Source organism: Mustela erminea, chromosome 6 (genome assembly GCF_009829155.1).
Source record: "Mustela erminea isolate mMusErm1 chromosome 6, mMusErm1.Pri, whole genome shotgun sequence".
Lineage (NCBI taxonomy): Eukaryota > Metazoa > Chordata > Mammalia > Carnivora > Mustelidae > Mustela > Mustela erminea.
The window spans coordinates 87,801,067-87,814,342 of record NC_045619.1 but is presented as its reverse complement, the minus strand read 5'-3'; the positions used below and the strand labels follow the sequence as shown (position 1 = coordinate 87,814,342).

The 13,276-nt window shown below is 48.9% G+C and overlaps 1 protein-coding gene across 1 annotated transcript; it reads left to right on the top strand.

Annotated features, from left to right (window-relative positions):
• The first annotated feature begins 6,629 nt into the window (after window positions 1–6,629).
• KRT1 (keratin 1) lies at window positions 6,630–12,225 on the top strand. The gene is made up of 9 exons (XM_032348310.1): window positions 6,630–7,277; window positions 8,301–8,515; window positions 8,820–8,880; window positions 9,295–9,390; window positions 9,561–9,725; window positions 9,858–9,983; window positions 10,525–10,745; window positions 11,244–11,278; window positions 11,370–12,225. The coding sequence occupies exons 1-9, from the start codon at window positions 6,696–6,698 to the stop codon at window positions 11,726–11,728; spliced, it is 1,860 nt and encodes a 619-aa protein (XP_032204201.1). The 5' UTR covers window positions 6,630–6,695; the 3' UTR covers window positions 11,729–12,225.
• The last annotated feature ends 1,051 nt before the right edge of the window (window positions 12,226–13,276 follow it).

Here is a 13,276-nt window from a genome sequence, read left to right as displayed (position 1 = left end):
GGCCAAAGGGGGATGGTGGAAGGCCCTGGATGTCTTTGGGAAGAGATGTGACAGTTAATTGCAAAGATTTGATGAGCTTCCCTGCAAAGAGGGGTTGACCCCAGCTGATGACCCAGATGGATAGGTAGGAACCGCAGCAGATTTGGCCCAGGATAAGAAGCAACTTTTATTGATCCTGAGATGGGAGAGGCATGAGGAATTGGCACATTTCCAGCAGAGGTTGACTAACTAACTGGCAGGAGGTTGAGGGAGGGACTGAAGGACATGTGGGAAGATGTGTGCAGTGGCCATTCATCCCTCTGCTGCCCTAAGAGTTCATGTGATGGATCCTGAAAAAAAAAAAAAGGAATTTCACATTGGGGGAAATTAAGCTCAGATGCCAAGGAAGGATCAAGTCATGGAGAGGCCCCAGGGCCAAGGATTGTGAAATGAACCCAAGTCTTCTGACACTACCAGACCTAGTTCAGGGTGTGGACCAATGCTCCCTGGGAACATGCATGTGCATATGATGTGCTTAAGGAATCCAAGCTGGCTCTGGATAAAAACACACAGCAAGGTGGATCAGAGGTCATCTCACCCACCTTTCTCCTTCTGGGCAGTAACTGGGATTGTTCCAAAACACATGGCCCTGTTCTTTCTCTTCAGAAACCTTGACCTTCTCAATGATGGAGAACTATGGGACAGATGGAGGGAACCATGTGCCTGAATCCTAGAATATTTGAAAAGAGATTCCATAGGGTCGGGGCATGAGAAATGTAGGTCAAGGAGAGAGGAGTTAGCCAAGGAAGTCCAAGGAGACTCCAAGGAGAGCCTCAGTGTCATGTTCTGGGCCTGAGCAAGGGGGCTAGCACTAAAAGATGCCAGAGGAGGCTTCCTGGTATAAACAATACTCTTGTTAGAGGCATTGAGATCCCATTAGGAGCAAATACCTCTCACTGTAGCTCACCCCAGTGACAACAAGCAGCCATTCCATAGCCCTCTAACCATGTACAAAATGCATCCACATGTGGTATCTCTATGATTCTCATGGGCCCTGAGGGAGGCCTGGGGGGAACACCTGTGGTCCTTCCAGGGACCAGGAAGCATTCCATCCCTGCTCCTGGGTAGTGCTATTCCCACAGCGCTGATACTCAGAGGGAGAGTCAAGCAGGCCTAACCACTAAGCAACAGAGGGGCGGGCCAGGGGGAACACAGAAGAGGGCAGGAGGCCACTCCCAGGGAGAGTTTGCCAGCTGCTTCTCACGCTGAGAGTCTGTAACAGGGCAGGGCACTCTGAGAATCTAAATTTAATTCCACCAGCTTCTCATCTACATAGATTATAGTCTAGGAACCGATGACAGGAGGAACAAGCATTGGCTCAATAAAATTCTAACTCTGTCTGACCTTGGACAAGGTGCACGTTTCTGGGCTGAGAGAGTCCTCGATATCAGGAAGCCTGTGAAGAACGTTGCTTCTCCCTCCATTGCTGGACCTTTGGCCCAGAATGCATCTTCCAATTATGAGCCATGTGCTCCGATAGGCCCTCTTCAAGCTCGGTGTAACTCCCATCATTTGGTTGGACCTGCTGCCCTGGTTTTATCAGCTTTCCGATCAGTCCAGGAAACTGTGTCTTCAGGTTGGTCAACACTCTGTTGAAGACTGAGCTGGGAACTTGGGATGCTGGGAGGTACTTGAGCATGGAAGACTGGTTCTGAATGTCCCAGTGCCGGGCCGGAAAGACTTCTGGGGGCTCCCAGGGTGTGTTCTGGCTTCCACACCTGTCCGGGCATGCTCAGCCATGGGGATTTGTCCCCACCCTGCAGAGCAAGTATTCCACAGTGACAGTAATTCCCAGCTGCCTAGCCCCCTTCGGGTGCAGGTGCACTCAGCATTCCCTCCTGTGTGTGATGGGCCCCTAGCTTCCCTGTTATAGACTTAACAGCCTCCTCCCCCAAGGCTTTCACCCACAAGATGACTTCATCGCAAGAACTTAAGCTGCCTTTCCGGGTCTTTTTAGTTTCCAGTGAAACAGGGGCTTGTTTCAAAGCTTTTCCTGATAGTTATATCATCTCTGGAGCCTTCCAAATGCAATAGTGAGAGAGAATCCTTCCTGCTCTCTCTATCTAGCATCTCCTACACTTCGGTTTCCCTCTAAGGTAGATGCAGTCCCTCTTTTAGATGAGGAAACTCAGGCTCAGAGAGGGCAAGGGACCTACCCAGAGTCACACAGCTAGAGATGTGCAGTCAGGAGCAGGTCTCTGGCTAACTCCTTGGCTCAGACAACCTCCACCTCTCCTCTCCTATGTGCCCATCTTGGCTTCCTCCTTCCTGGTCTTTATTCTGCTCCAGCACTGCTAGCAAGCCACTGGGGGCCTCCTTCCCTGCTGTCTGTCCTGAGCAGGCTGCCCCAGTTGAGCACCTCTCCTTCCTGCCTAAAAAGCCTCGGCCCCTCCTCTGCTGGCTGCCAGCTTTCCACATCTCACCCCGCCTCCCCATTGTCTGTGACTCTCCTTCATGCCCCCCAGCCTTCAGCTTTCCCCACTCCCCTGAAATTTCCTTCTCTTACGTCCCTGGTGGAGTCCCGTGGGGCTGGGTGACTTGTCATTGCATGTCTTTCTTCAACTTTTTTCTTAGTCCCTGCAAAAAGCTATCAAAACATCACCACCCCTGACCCTGCCCATGGCCACAGCCTACCTGTGGCAGCTTCATCCCAGTGATCAGTTCCAGGGTGTGTGTGTGTGTGTCCTTGAGACTGGAGGTGCTCTGGCACTCTGATATCCAGCATGGATGGGGTACCCTCCAAGTGAGGGGATTGCGTGGGAGGCTGGAGCAAGTGGGGGTGTGAGGAAGGCACCCAAAAACCCAGAGGATTTAGTTTTGCTTTCAAAGCCTTCCAGAACAATGGAGGGACTAGCAAACACACATACATACATATGTGAATATGCACTTGAATCTGGCAGCAACTGAGCTGAGAAAAAGAAACCAATGGAGAAGCCAAGTGCTTTTAATCAAGGAAAACTCCTGGAACAGTGGGCTTTGTCCACTGCCTGGCAGAGCAGGGGAGATAGAGACATTTGCTCTCAAGGCCTGATGGACAAATTCTGATTCTCAGGAATTGAGATTGTAGGTGCCCCAGAGCTTGCCTACAAGTAGAAGTTTGAAGTGGGTCACTGACAGGCTGCATGGCCCATTGAGGAGAGAAGAGTGTGAGTGGGTTTGGCAGATGGAGAGGAGCAAAGGAAGAGGGAAGAGAGTTGATTGGTTTGGACAAAGCACAGGAGTGGAAAGGTCAAGGTGTGAGGCTCTGCGAGGGGGTGGCAAGAAAGCTGTAGGCTGTAGGGGGGGGCATGACATGAGGAGGTCTTTGGGATGGCGGCAGGCATGTTCTCACAACTTTGACAGGCTTGGCTTGTCAGCTTGGGCTTTAAACCTCCATGGACCTACGCTGCCTTTTCTTTAAAATGAAGCTAATCTTAGTGACCACGGTGAGGACCTTGGGTGATCTTTAGATGAGATATGGCTCCTAGCATGTAGTCGGTGTCTGTGGGTATGGGTGCCTCTCTCCTTTTTCATGCTCTCTTTAAGTGCAGGGCCTGCAAGAAAGCCAGAAGAAGGGTGAGTGGCTCACACCTTTCTCCCATGTCTACTTTTTAATATCGCCACATGTTCACCACAGTCCTGGGGACATGGCAGGGAAGGACGAGCTGGAACGGCTGGTGACATGGCAGCTTCCAGTCCTGCTGGGGTCCCAAAAAAGTGAGCGGTGGGAACAGAATAGAAGTTTAATTCAGAAACTGGACAATTCCCAGGAATGAACTACACGACTTAGACACATTTTTTGACCTCTTTGAGTCTGCCTTCTCAGGGCAAAGGGAGGGCAAGGGACCTTGTTTGATTGGTGGCTTAGATGGTGTGGTCTTTTGAGTCCCTGAAGATGGGAACATGCTGTGATTGCTGGACACCGTTCCACTTGCCCGTCCTTGAGCCCCTTCTCAGGTTTAGAAGAGCACTTGAACTGAAACCAGGGAACCAGGGTTCTAGTCCCAGATGTGTGTTTTCTGGGCTGGAGTGTCTAAGCAAGTCCCCTCACCTCCCTGCACCTCGGTTCTCCACTTTGTAAAATGGGTCCAAATAGTTTGACTGCTTCATTCTCGCCGCTCCCGTGGGGTGGTGTTGGTGTATGTCCTTGGTCAGGTGAAGTGCACAAGTGTCCGCTGATGGTGATGTTTATGCCTTCTCATTTCTTCTTTTCCCTCCAACTTTCCCTCCTCACGGTACCCCCTATAGTCAGTTTTGCAGCTCTGTCAATTGTCTAGCAAACCTGTCCACCTCTTTTCTTCCAGTGTCAGTTTCTCAGTTTGGGGATGGGAGCACGGGCCCCTGAGAGATCTGTTGTTGGCTGGCAAAGTTGAGAGAATAAACTCACACATGTACACACACACACACACACACACACACACATGCTTGCATACCCAGGCGCACACCCCTCCAAACTGCTGGAAGGAATCAATGTGCAGGGCGACGTGTCTCCCAGGGGAGTATGCTTAACAAAAAGAATTTTGATTGCCTGTCAGGAGATGGTTAGGCAACAGTCATTACCATGCCAAGACCGTCCCAGGTCCCATTACTCCTAGTTGGGAACAGGATCTGAATTACTCATTCTTCAGACACATGGCTGGTTTAGCAGCCCACGGATGTTAGTGTTAGGACCGAGTCCCAGACTACAGAGTCACAAAGATGGGGGGCAAGAGGGGGATCAGTGGAGAAGTGAAGGGCACCTTCTGGAGGCCGGTGTGCGCAAAAACTGGGAAAAGAGGAGGGACAAGACTCAGCAGTGAGGTACGGGCTGGGGAGGACTGACATGTAGCTGTGTTGCTTTAGGAACACAGGGCCCTGGCTGGAGGGTCTTCGCAGGACCCCCCCCCCTTCTACCCATATCTTATATTCCACAGTGAGGACCTTCTGCACAGGCCTGTGATTTACCACTCAGAGCTGTGAAGAGCGGGCTGGACTTAGCGCTGGCTTCTCACCGACTCTTCAGTTCTGTGTTCATGTGCAAGGGTGGGCAGTAGGCTGGACTTCTAAAGACTCGCAGAATGGAAGTCTATGTGGGGTTCAGGTCGTTCCCCGTCTCAACCCCACTCACTTCTGTTCATTAAGATTGATTAAGGGGTACTCCTCCGGGAGGGACCCAGTGGCTTCCTGGTTGGTCGCTATGCAGTTGGACACTCTTGCACTTGGATAGAAGTGAAACCTCCCCACTGAACTCTGTGCCTGTGATCTCCCCTTCTGTGAGTGAGTTGAGGTGCTTTGCAAGTGCTTGCATATGCCTGGGACTAAGGATTTGAAGGGATGGAACAGGCCTCTTGCCTTTGAAGCTCTCTGAGGCGGGGAGCTGGCTGTGTCATCTGGCTTTACATGCAGCAGCCAGCACACCCCAAAATCATCGCCATGGTGTCATACAACACTGCTGGTTAGGATTCCGCACACTGTCACTCAGCATCCTCAGTTCAAGTCCCCTCCATGCCCTTTACTGCCTTTGTAAATTTGAGCTTCAGTGCCTCAGTTTCCCCATGTTAAAAGCGGGCAGCATAATAGCATCTGTCTCAGAGTTGTAAAAATGAAATAGGTGAATACATGTAAAAGCTGTAGAACAGGGTCTGGTACTGTGCTTGTTTTTTCACACATCTTAGCTAGTATCGTGCCTTTTACTATGGTCATTACTATTGTCCAGAAACAGCGTTCACTTCTCGGATCAGGCTTTCCAGACGCACATTGTTGTCCTCTCTTCCAAGTCTACAGTCATCTCTCCACATCACCCAGTGTCGGTCCCTAAGCCCCTGTAAAACCTCACCTCTACCCCTTGGCTTTACAAAATGTATGGAATAGGTTCTACCGGTTACCTCCCAGCTCTCTAAGCTTTTCCACGGGCATCTTTGTGCCCTCTGTTTGCACCAGTTTCCTTTGCTGGTGTCTCTGTCTCCTGCCCCCGCTTGTGTCTGAGGAAAAAGAACAACTGGCAAACTCAGAAAGAGCATGTCTTTCCATCTGGCCCTTCTAGAACACCTGCCCATCCATCCTGTTCTCTGCTAGTGTCTCTTCCTATAATACTAAAGTCCATGTAATAGAAATAAGTTGTTTGAGTTTTTCACTTATTAAAGCTCTTATTTGGGGTCCAGACATATGACTTGGTGAGCTCTGGGCTCTAGAGAGTCATCACAGATATGGGCCAGAGAGTTCCTCTGCCGATTTGAGCGTGAAGAGTTGCACCTGCCAAGCTTGAGGGGACAGTGCACTTCGCAGCTTACAAGGGCAAAGGCAAGAAAGGGAATATACATATCTCTGTGACAGGAGGTTATGAAATCCTACCAAGAAGCACCAGGTGGCAGATGCAGGGTCCTGTTTTCCCAAGGTCACAGCACTTGAAGGGAGATTTTGTCTGATAAAATGATTACCACACGATTGATCTTGCACGCACAGCAATTTTGAGAGCTATCCTGGGAGCTAGGTGTGTAGTGTTTATCGTATTGTTGAGGCTCGTAAAAATCTTGTATGGCTGCAGGCAAGCCAAACCCTTGACAGGCTCTGCGTCCCGCTGACTCGAGGACCAAGCCCAGATGTGCTCCCGGTATATAAGGGACAGTCTCTGTGCTTGGGGTAGAGGAGTGTGAGCTCCTTTCCTTTCCCGACTTTGCTCCAACTCTCTCCAAGGCAGCATGAGTCGACACTTCAGTTCTAGGTCCGGGTTCCGGAGCGGAGGGGGTTTTAGCTCTGGCTCTGCCGGAGTGGTCAGCTTCCAACGCAGGAGCACTAGCAGCTCTGTGCGCCACAGTGGAGGAGGTGGCGGGAGATTTGCAGGGGGAAGATGTGGAGGTGGTGGTGGCGGTGGTGGTTTTGGAAGTCGCAGCCTTGTCAACCTTGGTGGCAGTAAAAGTATCTCCATAAGCGTGGCCAGAGGAGGTGGACGTGGTGGCTTTGGGAGTGGTTATGGTGGTGGTGGCTTTGGAGGTGGTGGCTTTGGTGGTGGTTATGGTGGTGGTGGCTTTGGGGGTGGTGGCTTTGGGGGTGGTGGCTTTGGGGGTAGTGGCTTTGGGGGTGGTGGTTTTGGTGGAGGTGGTTTTGGTGGAGGTAGTTTTGGGCCTGTCTGCCCCCCTGGTGGCATACAGGAAGTCACCATCAACCAGAGCCTTCTGCAACCCCTTAATGTGGAGATTGACCCCGAGATCCAAAAAGTAAAGACTCAAGAAAGGGAGCAAATCAAGTCGCTCAACAACCAGTTTGCCTCCTTCATTGACAAGGTGAGTTTATCTCCTCAGTGCACGGGGAGGACTGCTCTTGGTCCATTTCAGATCCCTTGGGGTTTAGCCTCAAGTTTCTGTTTGGGGATTTCGTAGAATTGTCTTCTAGGAGATACATTAGAAGTATTCTTGTGAATGATTCTAATGACTAAACTCTCTCTTGAACAAAGAAGTCTGTGGGTCAATATGACATCACCTTGAAGTGTCTTCTCATTCAGTTCTTGAGCTGAATTGGGGCTTACTTAACATATGGTGAATGAAGGAAATAGAAATGGGGCTAACTCAGCTTTCTAGGGGGCAAATGGGAGCTCTGGAAAAGTCTTCCTAAAGGGAGTTGAGGGTGAATAGAGTGCACTGTGATATTGTAGCAGAAAGGATGTAGTAAGTAGCACCAAACATCTTTTGCTTTTAGGCAGGGAGCTCTGCCCTCTAAAAATGTTACATTGGTAGCAGTTTCTCGAAATACTGATATTCTGAGTATACCTCTGGAAAAATATGTAAACCATTTCTTACTTTTTGCTTAATCATCAATCATGTCAACTCAAAGTTATCCACAATAGATTTCAAATTCCATTTTGGATTTCCCCAACATCCCTCTGAAAGTGTGAATGTTTATGGAATGCATACCAATGTTTGTGGCAATCTACCTAAAAAAAGTGGAAAGGCAAATCTCTTAAATATCATGTATCTATTTCAAGTATAATTGCAGTAATTTTATACAGGGGTTTGCTGTCTGGTATCTGTCTAGTTACTCCTTTCAAAAGTTCCAGCTGTGACAGTATAGTAATTACCCTTCTCAGGGAAATTAAAGCTTCTGTGAATTCACAGCGAGTTAGATGTTGTACCAAAAAATGATGCGAACTTGATTTTCTTCCTATTTCACTGCCATGGCCAGGAAAACAGAACTTGAAAAAACAAGTTCTTTTCAAACGAGGCATGGGTCTCACTGTGGTTGCCTATGGCTCTCAGTGGCCGGCGGACTCCATTTCTACACCAGTTGGTAACGGGGGCTCGTGTTCTCAGGTGCGGTTCCTGGAGCAGCAGAACCAGGTGCTGCAAACAAAATGGGAGCTGCTGCAGCAGGTAGACACCTCCACTCGGACCCACAACTTAGAGCCCTACTTTGAGTCCTATATCAACAATCTTAGAAGGAGAGTGGACCAACTGAAGAGTGACCAATCTCGGATGGATTCAGAATTGAAGAACATGCAAGACCTGGTGGAAGATTACCGGAACAAGTAAGGAAGACTGACCAAGCAATCCTTCCAGAAAGTGGCAAGTTAAGACTACGAGTCTTAAGCTAAGAGAGTATGTAGTGATATATTTCCTTAGGTTAGAGGCCAATTAATTTAGCATTTTTAGATTTTTTCCTCTTCTCAGAAGTTGGAAATAGCTTAGAAGTTTGGTTGCTCCAAAGGACAGGGTGACCAAGCTGTCCTAGGCTACAGGAGGCAATGACAGGTGATGCCAATCTCAGTTGGGGAGGCTGAACTTCAGATCTCACCTTCTCCAAATATCCAAATCCCTCTAATTTCCTTGCAGGTATGAGGATGAGATCAACAAGCGGACAAATGCAGAAAATGAATTTGTGACCATCAAGAAGGTGAGCAAATCTGTGGGATGGACCTCACATCTGAAATAAAGAATAGAAAAGGGTCTCCAATTACTAAGCAGAAGGAGGTCATGATGTGGAAAACCTGGTGGGGGCCTGATGAATAGATGAATAGAGGTTCCCCCCAACATTATCATGGACCTAGGCTTTTCCAGGCCCTTTGCTTCTCCAGCTCTCTCAGCCCTTCAGAGAGAAGGTGGGGAGGCAAGTTCTTAGCAGCTCAGGTGAGCTGTCCTGTGATTGTGATTCCAAGGGGTGGGGCAGTCTACGGATTGTGATCTGTCTAGTGTAGAAAGATGTGGAGGAGACTCCAAATGTTTGTTCTACTGGAAAAGCCCCTCACAGTTGGTGAGAGGGACTCATCCTGGGAAAAACATGATTTTGTGATGTCCATTGTTCCTCTAGGATGTGGATGCTGCTTATATGACTAAGGTGGACCTTCAGGCCAAAGTTGACAACTTGCAGCAGGAAATTGATTTCCTCACTGCACTCTACCAGGCAGTAAGTCCTTTGTTTTTGACCACATTTACCCAAATGTAGAGCCTCTGAACCTGTGCCCATCACTATCCAGTAGAACAAAGATATATTTTCCATTTCCTGACTCCTCCTCCCTCTGTCTAAGCTGTGTTTTGTTTTAACATTCTAAGTCATTGAGCTGTTGTGTCTTGCAGGAGTTGTCCCAGATGCAGACTCAAATCAGTGAAACAAATGTCATCCTGTCCATGGACAACAACCGCAGCCTGGACCTGGATAGTATCATCGCTGAGGTCAAAGCGCAGTATGAGGAGATTGCCCAGAAGAGCAAGGCTGAGGCTGAGGCCCTGTACCAGACCAAGGTGAATGAGTCGAATGTCTAGCCAGTTTTCCTGAAATGTCTTGTCTTGCTGTCCTGTGTCTTCTCTTATATTTCTCTGTGTGAGCCATGGTATACGCTGCCACATCTAATTGACTTGATCTACCATCTTTAGTATGAAGAGCTCCAGATAACTGCTGGCAAACATGGGGACAATCTGAAGAGTACAAAGATGGAGATTTCAGAGCTGAATCGGGTGGCCCAGAGACTGCGATCTGAAATTGATAGTGTCAAGAAGCAGGTATTTGTTCCCTCCTTCTGCTGCTCAGCTATATCTATATGGCATTGGGGAGGGAGGCTCAGGTAACTGGAGGACACTTTTCTAGTGTTGAATCTTATAGTCTGTTCCAAGCCTTTGGTGATTATTCTGGTCTTCACAATTCAGGCTTCATGCTGGGTTCTCTTTAGGGAAGCTTGTGAAAATGACCTAGCAGAGAAATGGATGTGATGGTCATGAGTGATCTAGCCCATGAGGCAAAGACTTGGTGAATGAGAGGAAAGGTGGTCAGGAGGTTTCGGGGTAGACATTTAGAAAAAGGGAGAAAGGGTGGAGAAGCCTCAAGTCAGGGCCAGGAGAGGCTGCTCTGTATTCCCTTTAAGGACTTTTATGGAAGTCAACTCAGTGACTAGCTATCCAGAGGCAGTGATGTGTTATCCAGAGCCATAAGTGGACTTAAAACTGTTGTGATTCTGTTGGACTGAGAGTACCAGCCTCACTGAGGTGCCCAGGGTGGGATTAGGTGATAAGAGAGTGAGTGACATGTGAGCTTCTCCTCTCTCAGATCTCTGCGCTGCAGCAGTCCATCAGCGATGCCGAGCAGCGTGGTGAGAATGCCCTTAAAGATGCCCAGGGTAAGCTGGCCGAGCTGGAGGACGCCCTGCAGAAGGCCAAGGAGGACATGGCCCGCCTGCTGCGTGACTACCAAGAGCTGATGAACACCAAACTGGCCTTGGATATGGAGATCGCCACCTACAGAACCCTTCTGGAAGGAGAGGAAAGCAGGTGAGGGCAGAACCCTGGGCACTTTGGCCATTTCTTATGGTGCTTCTTCCCGTGTAGGCTGACTGCCATCCAGCATGCAGCCAAGGGACTGCAGCTTGTCTTGGGTGTGGGGAGAGGAAAGATACTGGGTTCTGGAGGAAAGATGAGGCCTCATTTTGGGACCCCAACCTTGTTTGGAGGGCTAGAGCATCTGTATGAAGTGCTTTGCGAAGGAATAATTTATTCTCCATCTAGGAGGGTTCAGACGTCATCTGGCCTGAAGGTCAATGGCACTGTTAATTTGCACTCTCTGCAAGACTCTTGTCTATTTTCTATGGTGATTTCTTCCTGTTTGTGTTCACGCTGAGAAAATGGCAGCAGTTTGGGATCCTGAGGGCACTGGATTGGGTTTAGATCAAGTGGGTAGGAGGAGTCCCAAATGGGGAGAGTCTCTGCCCCTGCTGAGAGGGTTTGTGCGGCTAGGGAATCATGGGAGACTTGCTCTTTTTCCTCCTACAGGATGTCCGGAGAGTGTACCCCGAACGTGAGCGTGTGTAAGTACCAGCTGCTTTCTCAGGGGCATGTGAAGGTTTTGCTGGGCTGGAGAGGGAGTGGGGCTGACGATAACTGACTGTCCCCTTGCAGCTGTGAACACCAGCCACACCACCATCAGTGGAGGTAGCAGCCGAGGAGGCGGTGGCTTTGGCTCCGGCGGCGGCGGCGGCGGCAGCGGCGGCGGCTATGGTTCTGGAGGTGGCAGTTACGGCTCCGGAGGTAGCAGTTATGGCTCTGGAGGTGGTGGCGGCGGCAGCTATGGTTCTGGAGGCGGCGGCGGCGGAGGCTACGGCTCCGGTAGCAGCAGTGGAGGCCACAGAGGCGGCAGCTGGGGTTCTGGCGGCGGGAGCTCCGGAGGCCGGGGATCCAGCTCTGGGGGTACCAAGACCTCTAGTGGCAGTTCCAGCGTGAAGTTTGTTTCCACCAGCTATTCCAGAGCTGTCAGATAAAGAGGTGTCCTCTATCATGTTAGCTCTCCCTCTCCATCACTACCAAATATGCTTGGCAAGACCAAGGGCAGTTGCCCCAAACTCACTGGAGAAAAGAGCTATCATTAGTTACACTCTAGTTCACCCTAGTTCCCCAGCTCTTTCCTTTCTTCTCTGCTTCCCAAATAAGTTTTTAGATCAGTGGCAATCTCAGTCCCTCTGGCTGTGACCCTGCTTTGTGCTTTACCCAAGAAACAGTCTAGCAATGACCACTACACACATTACATTTCAAAGCATCTCCTTAAGTCAGCCAGATGAGGGCTGGTTAGAACCATGGCTTCTTTGTTGTACATGGAGCACATGCCCTGGACACTCCTTAGTATCCTAGTTCTTGGAGCAAGCTCTGTGCTGCTTTGGTTTTGTATATAAGGTGTGAGCAAGTTGATTGTCTTTTGTGGAGAGGTCTTAAACTCCCCCCTTCCTTGTATTGCTGCAATAAACTGCATTTTGAAATTCTCTACGAGTCTCAATCTCCTTTGTTGATGGCACTCTCTGTCCTGCGTGGTGCTTTGTGGGAGGGAAAGAAGACCTTAGAGCCATATGGCATATGGGGGAGTTGAGACATATGAAAATGATGGGCAAGATGGGGATGCTGGTCAGATACCATTCATCTTTAAGCATTTGATAGTTAAATACAACACACTCTTTCCCAGAGTGTGCAGATGTCATAGAGAAATGGGGAGACCAAGGTATTAATCTGAGAAGTGTTTCTTGGAAAGGACAGTGAACAGGCAGTTTGGGAAGGAGGAGTTTGGTATTGAGAAGAAAGGAAAGTATAGTGTGGAAGAGTAATTGTTATGTGGAATAGTTGGTGATGAGAGGGGTGTGGATAACACAGGATCAACAGCTGCTACAGCCAGAATGCAGACTTTGGCTAGGGAGTTCAAGAACCAAAAGTGGTAATGAATAGCTAGATATCAATTTCCTCTCTTTCAGATACCTACCTAAAGATCTGTTCAATTTAAGAAGTTCAGTTGTACACATATAGCTCGTACTTGTGAAGTAGTTCAACAGGAAGGCATAGTGATCAGAAGCATGGGCATTTGGACTCAGATTTGCTTGGGTTTGGATCTTACTACCCCATTTACAAGCTATAAGCACGCAGTGAGTGCCATTTTGATTGTAATGTTGCTGCTGCTGATCTGGCTACCATAACATATCTTGTTGCTCTCTAGATAGCTCAGTAGATGCTTGCTCTAAAGACCAATGAACATCAGCTTCTAAGGGGTTCTATGATCATGAAAAAGTCAACTTTCCTGGAGATCAATTCTATTAACTTCCAGTTAACAAAAGTCTTCCTAGCTCCAGTGTCAAGCAGAATTGAGGGGAATAAAGAGAGTATATGTCAACAAGAGTATAATGTAAATACAACCTGGTGAGCTATATCTCTCGTCTCCAGTCCTGTCTGAACTGATGTGAAAAAGAACAGTCTTCAATTCAGAGAAACTGTGTTTAAGCTACTGTGGTATTTAAAGGGTGGGCTAAAGAAAATAATCCACAGCTCACTGG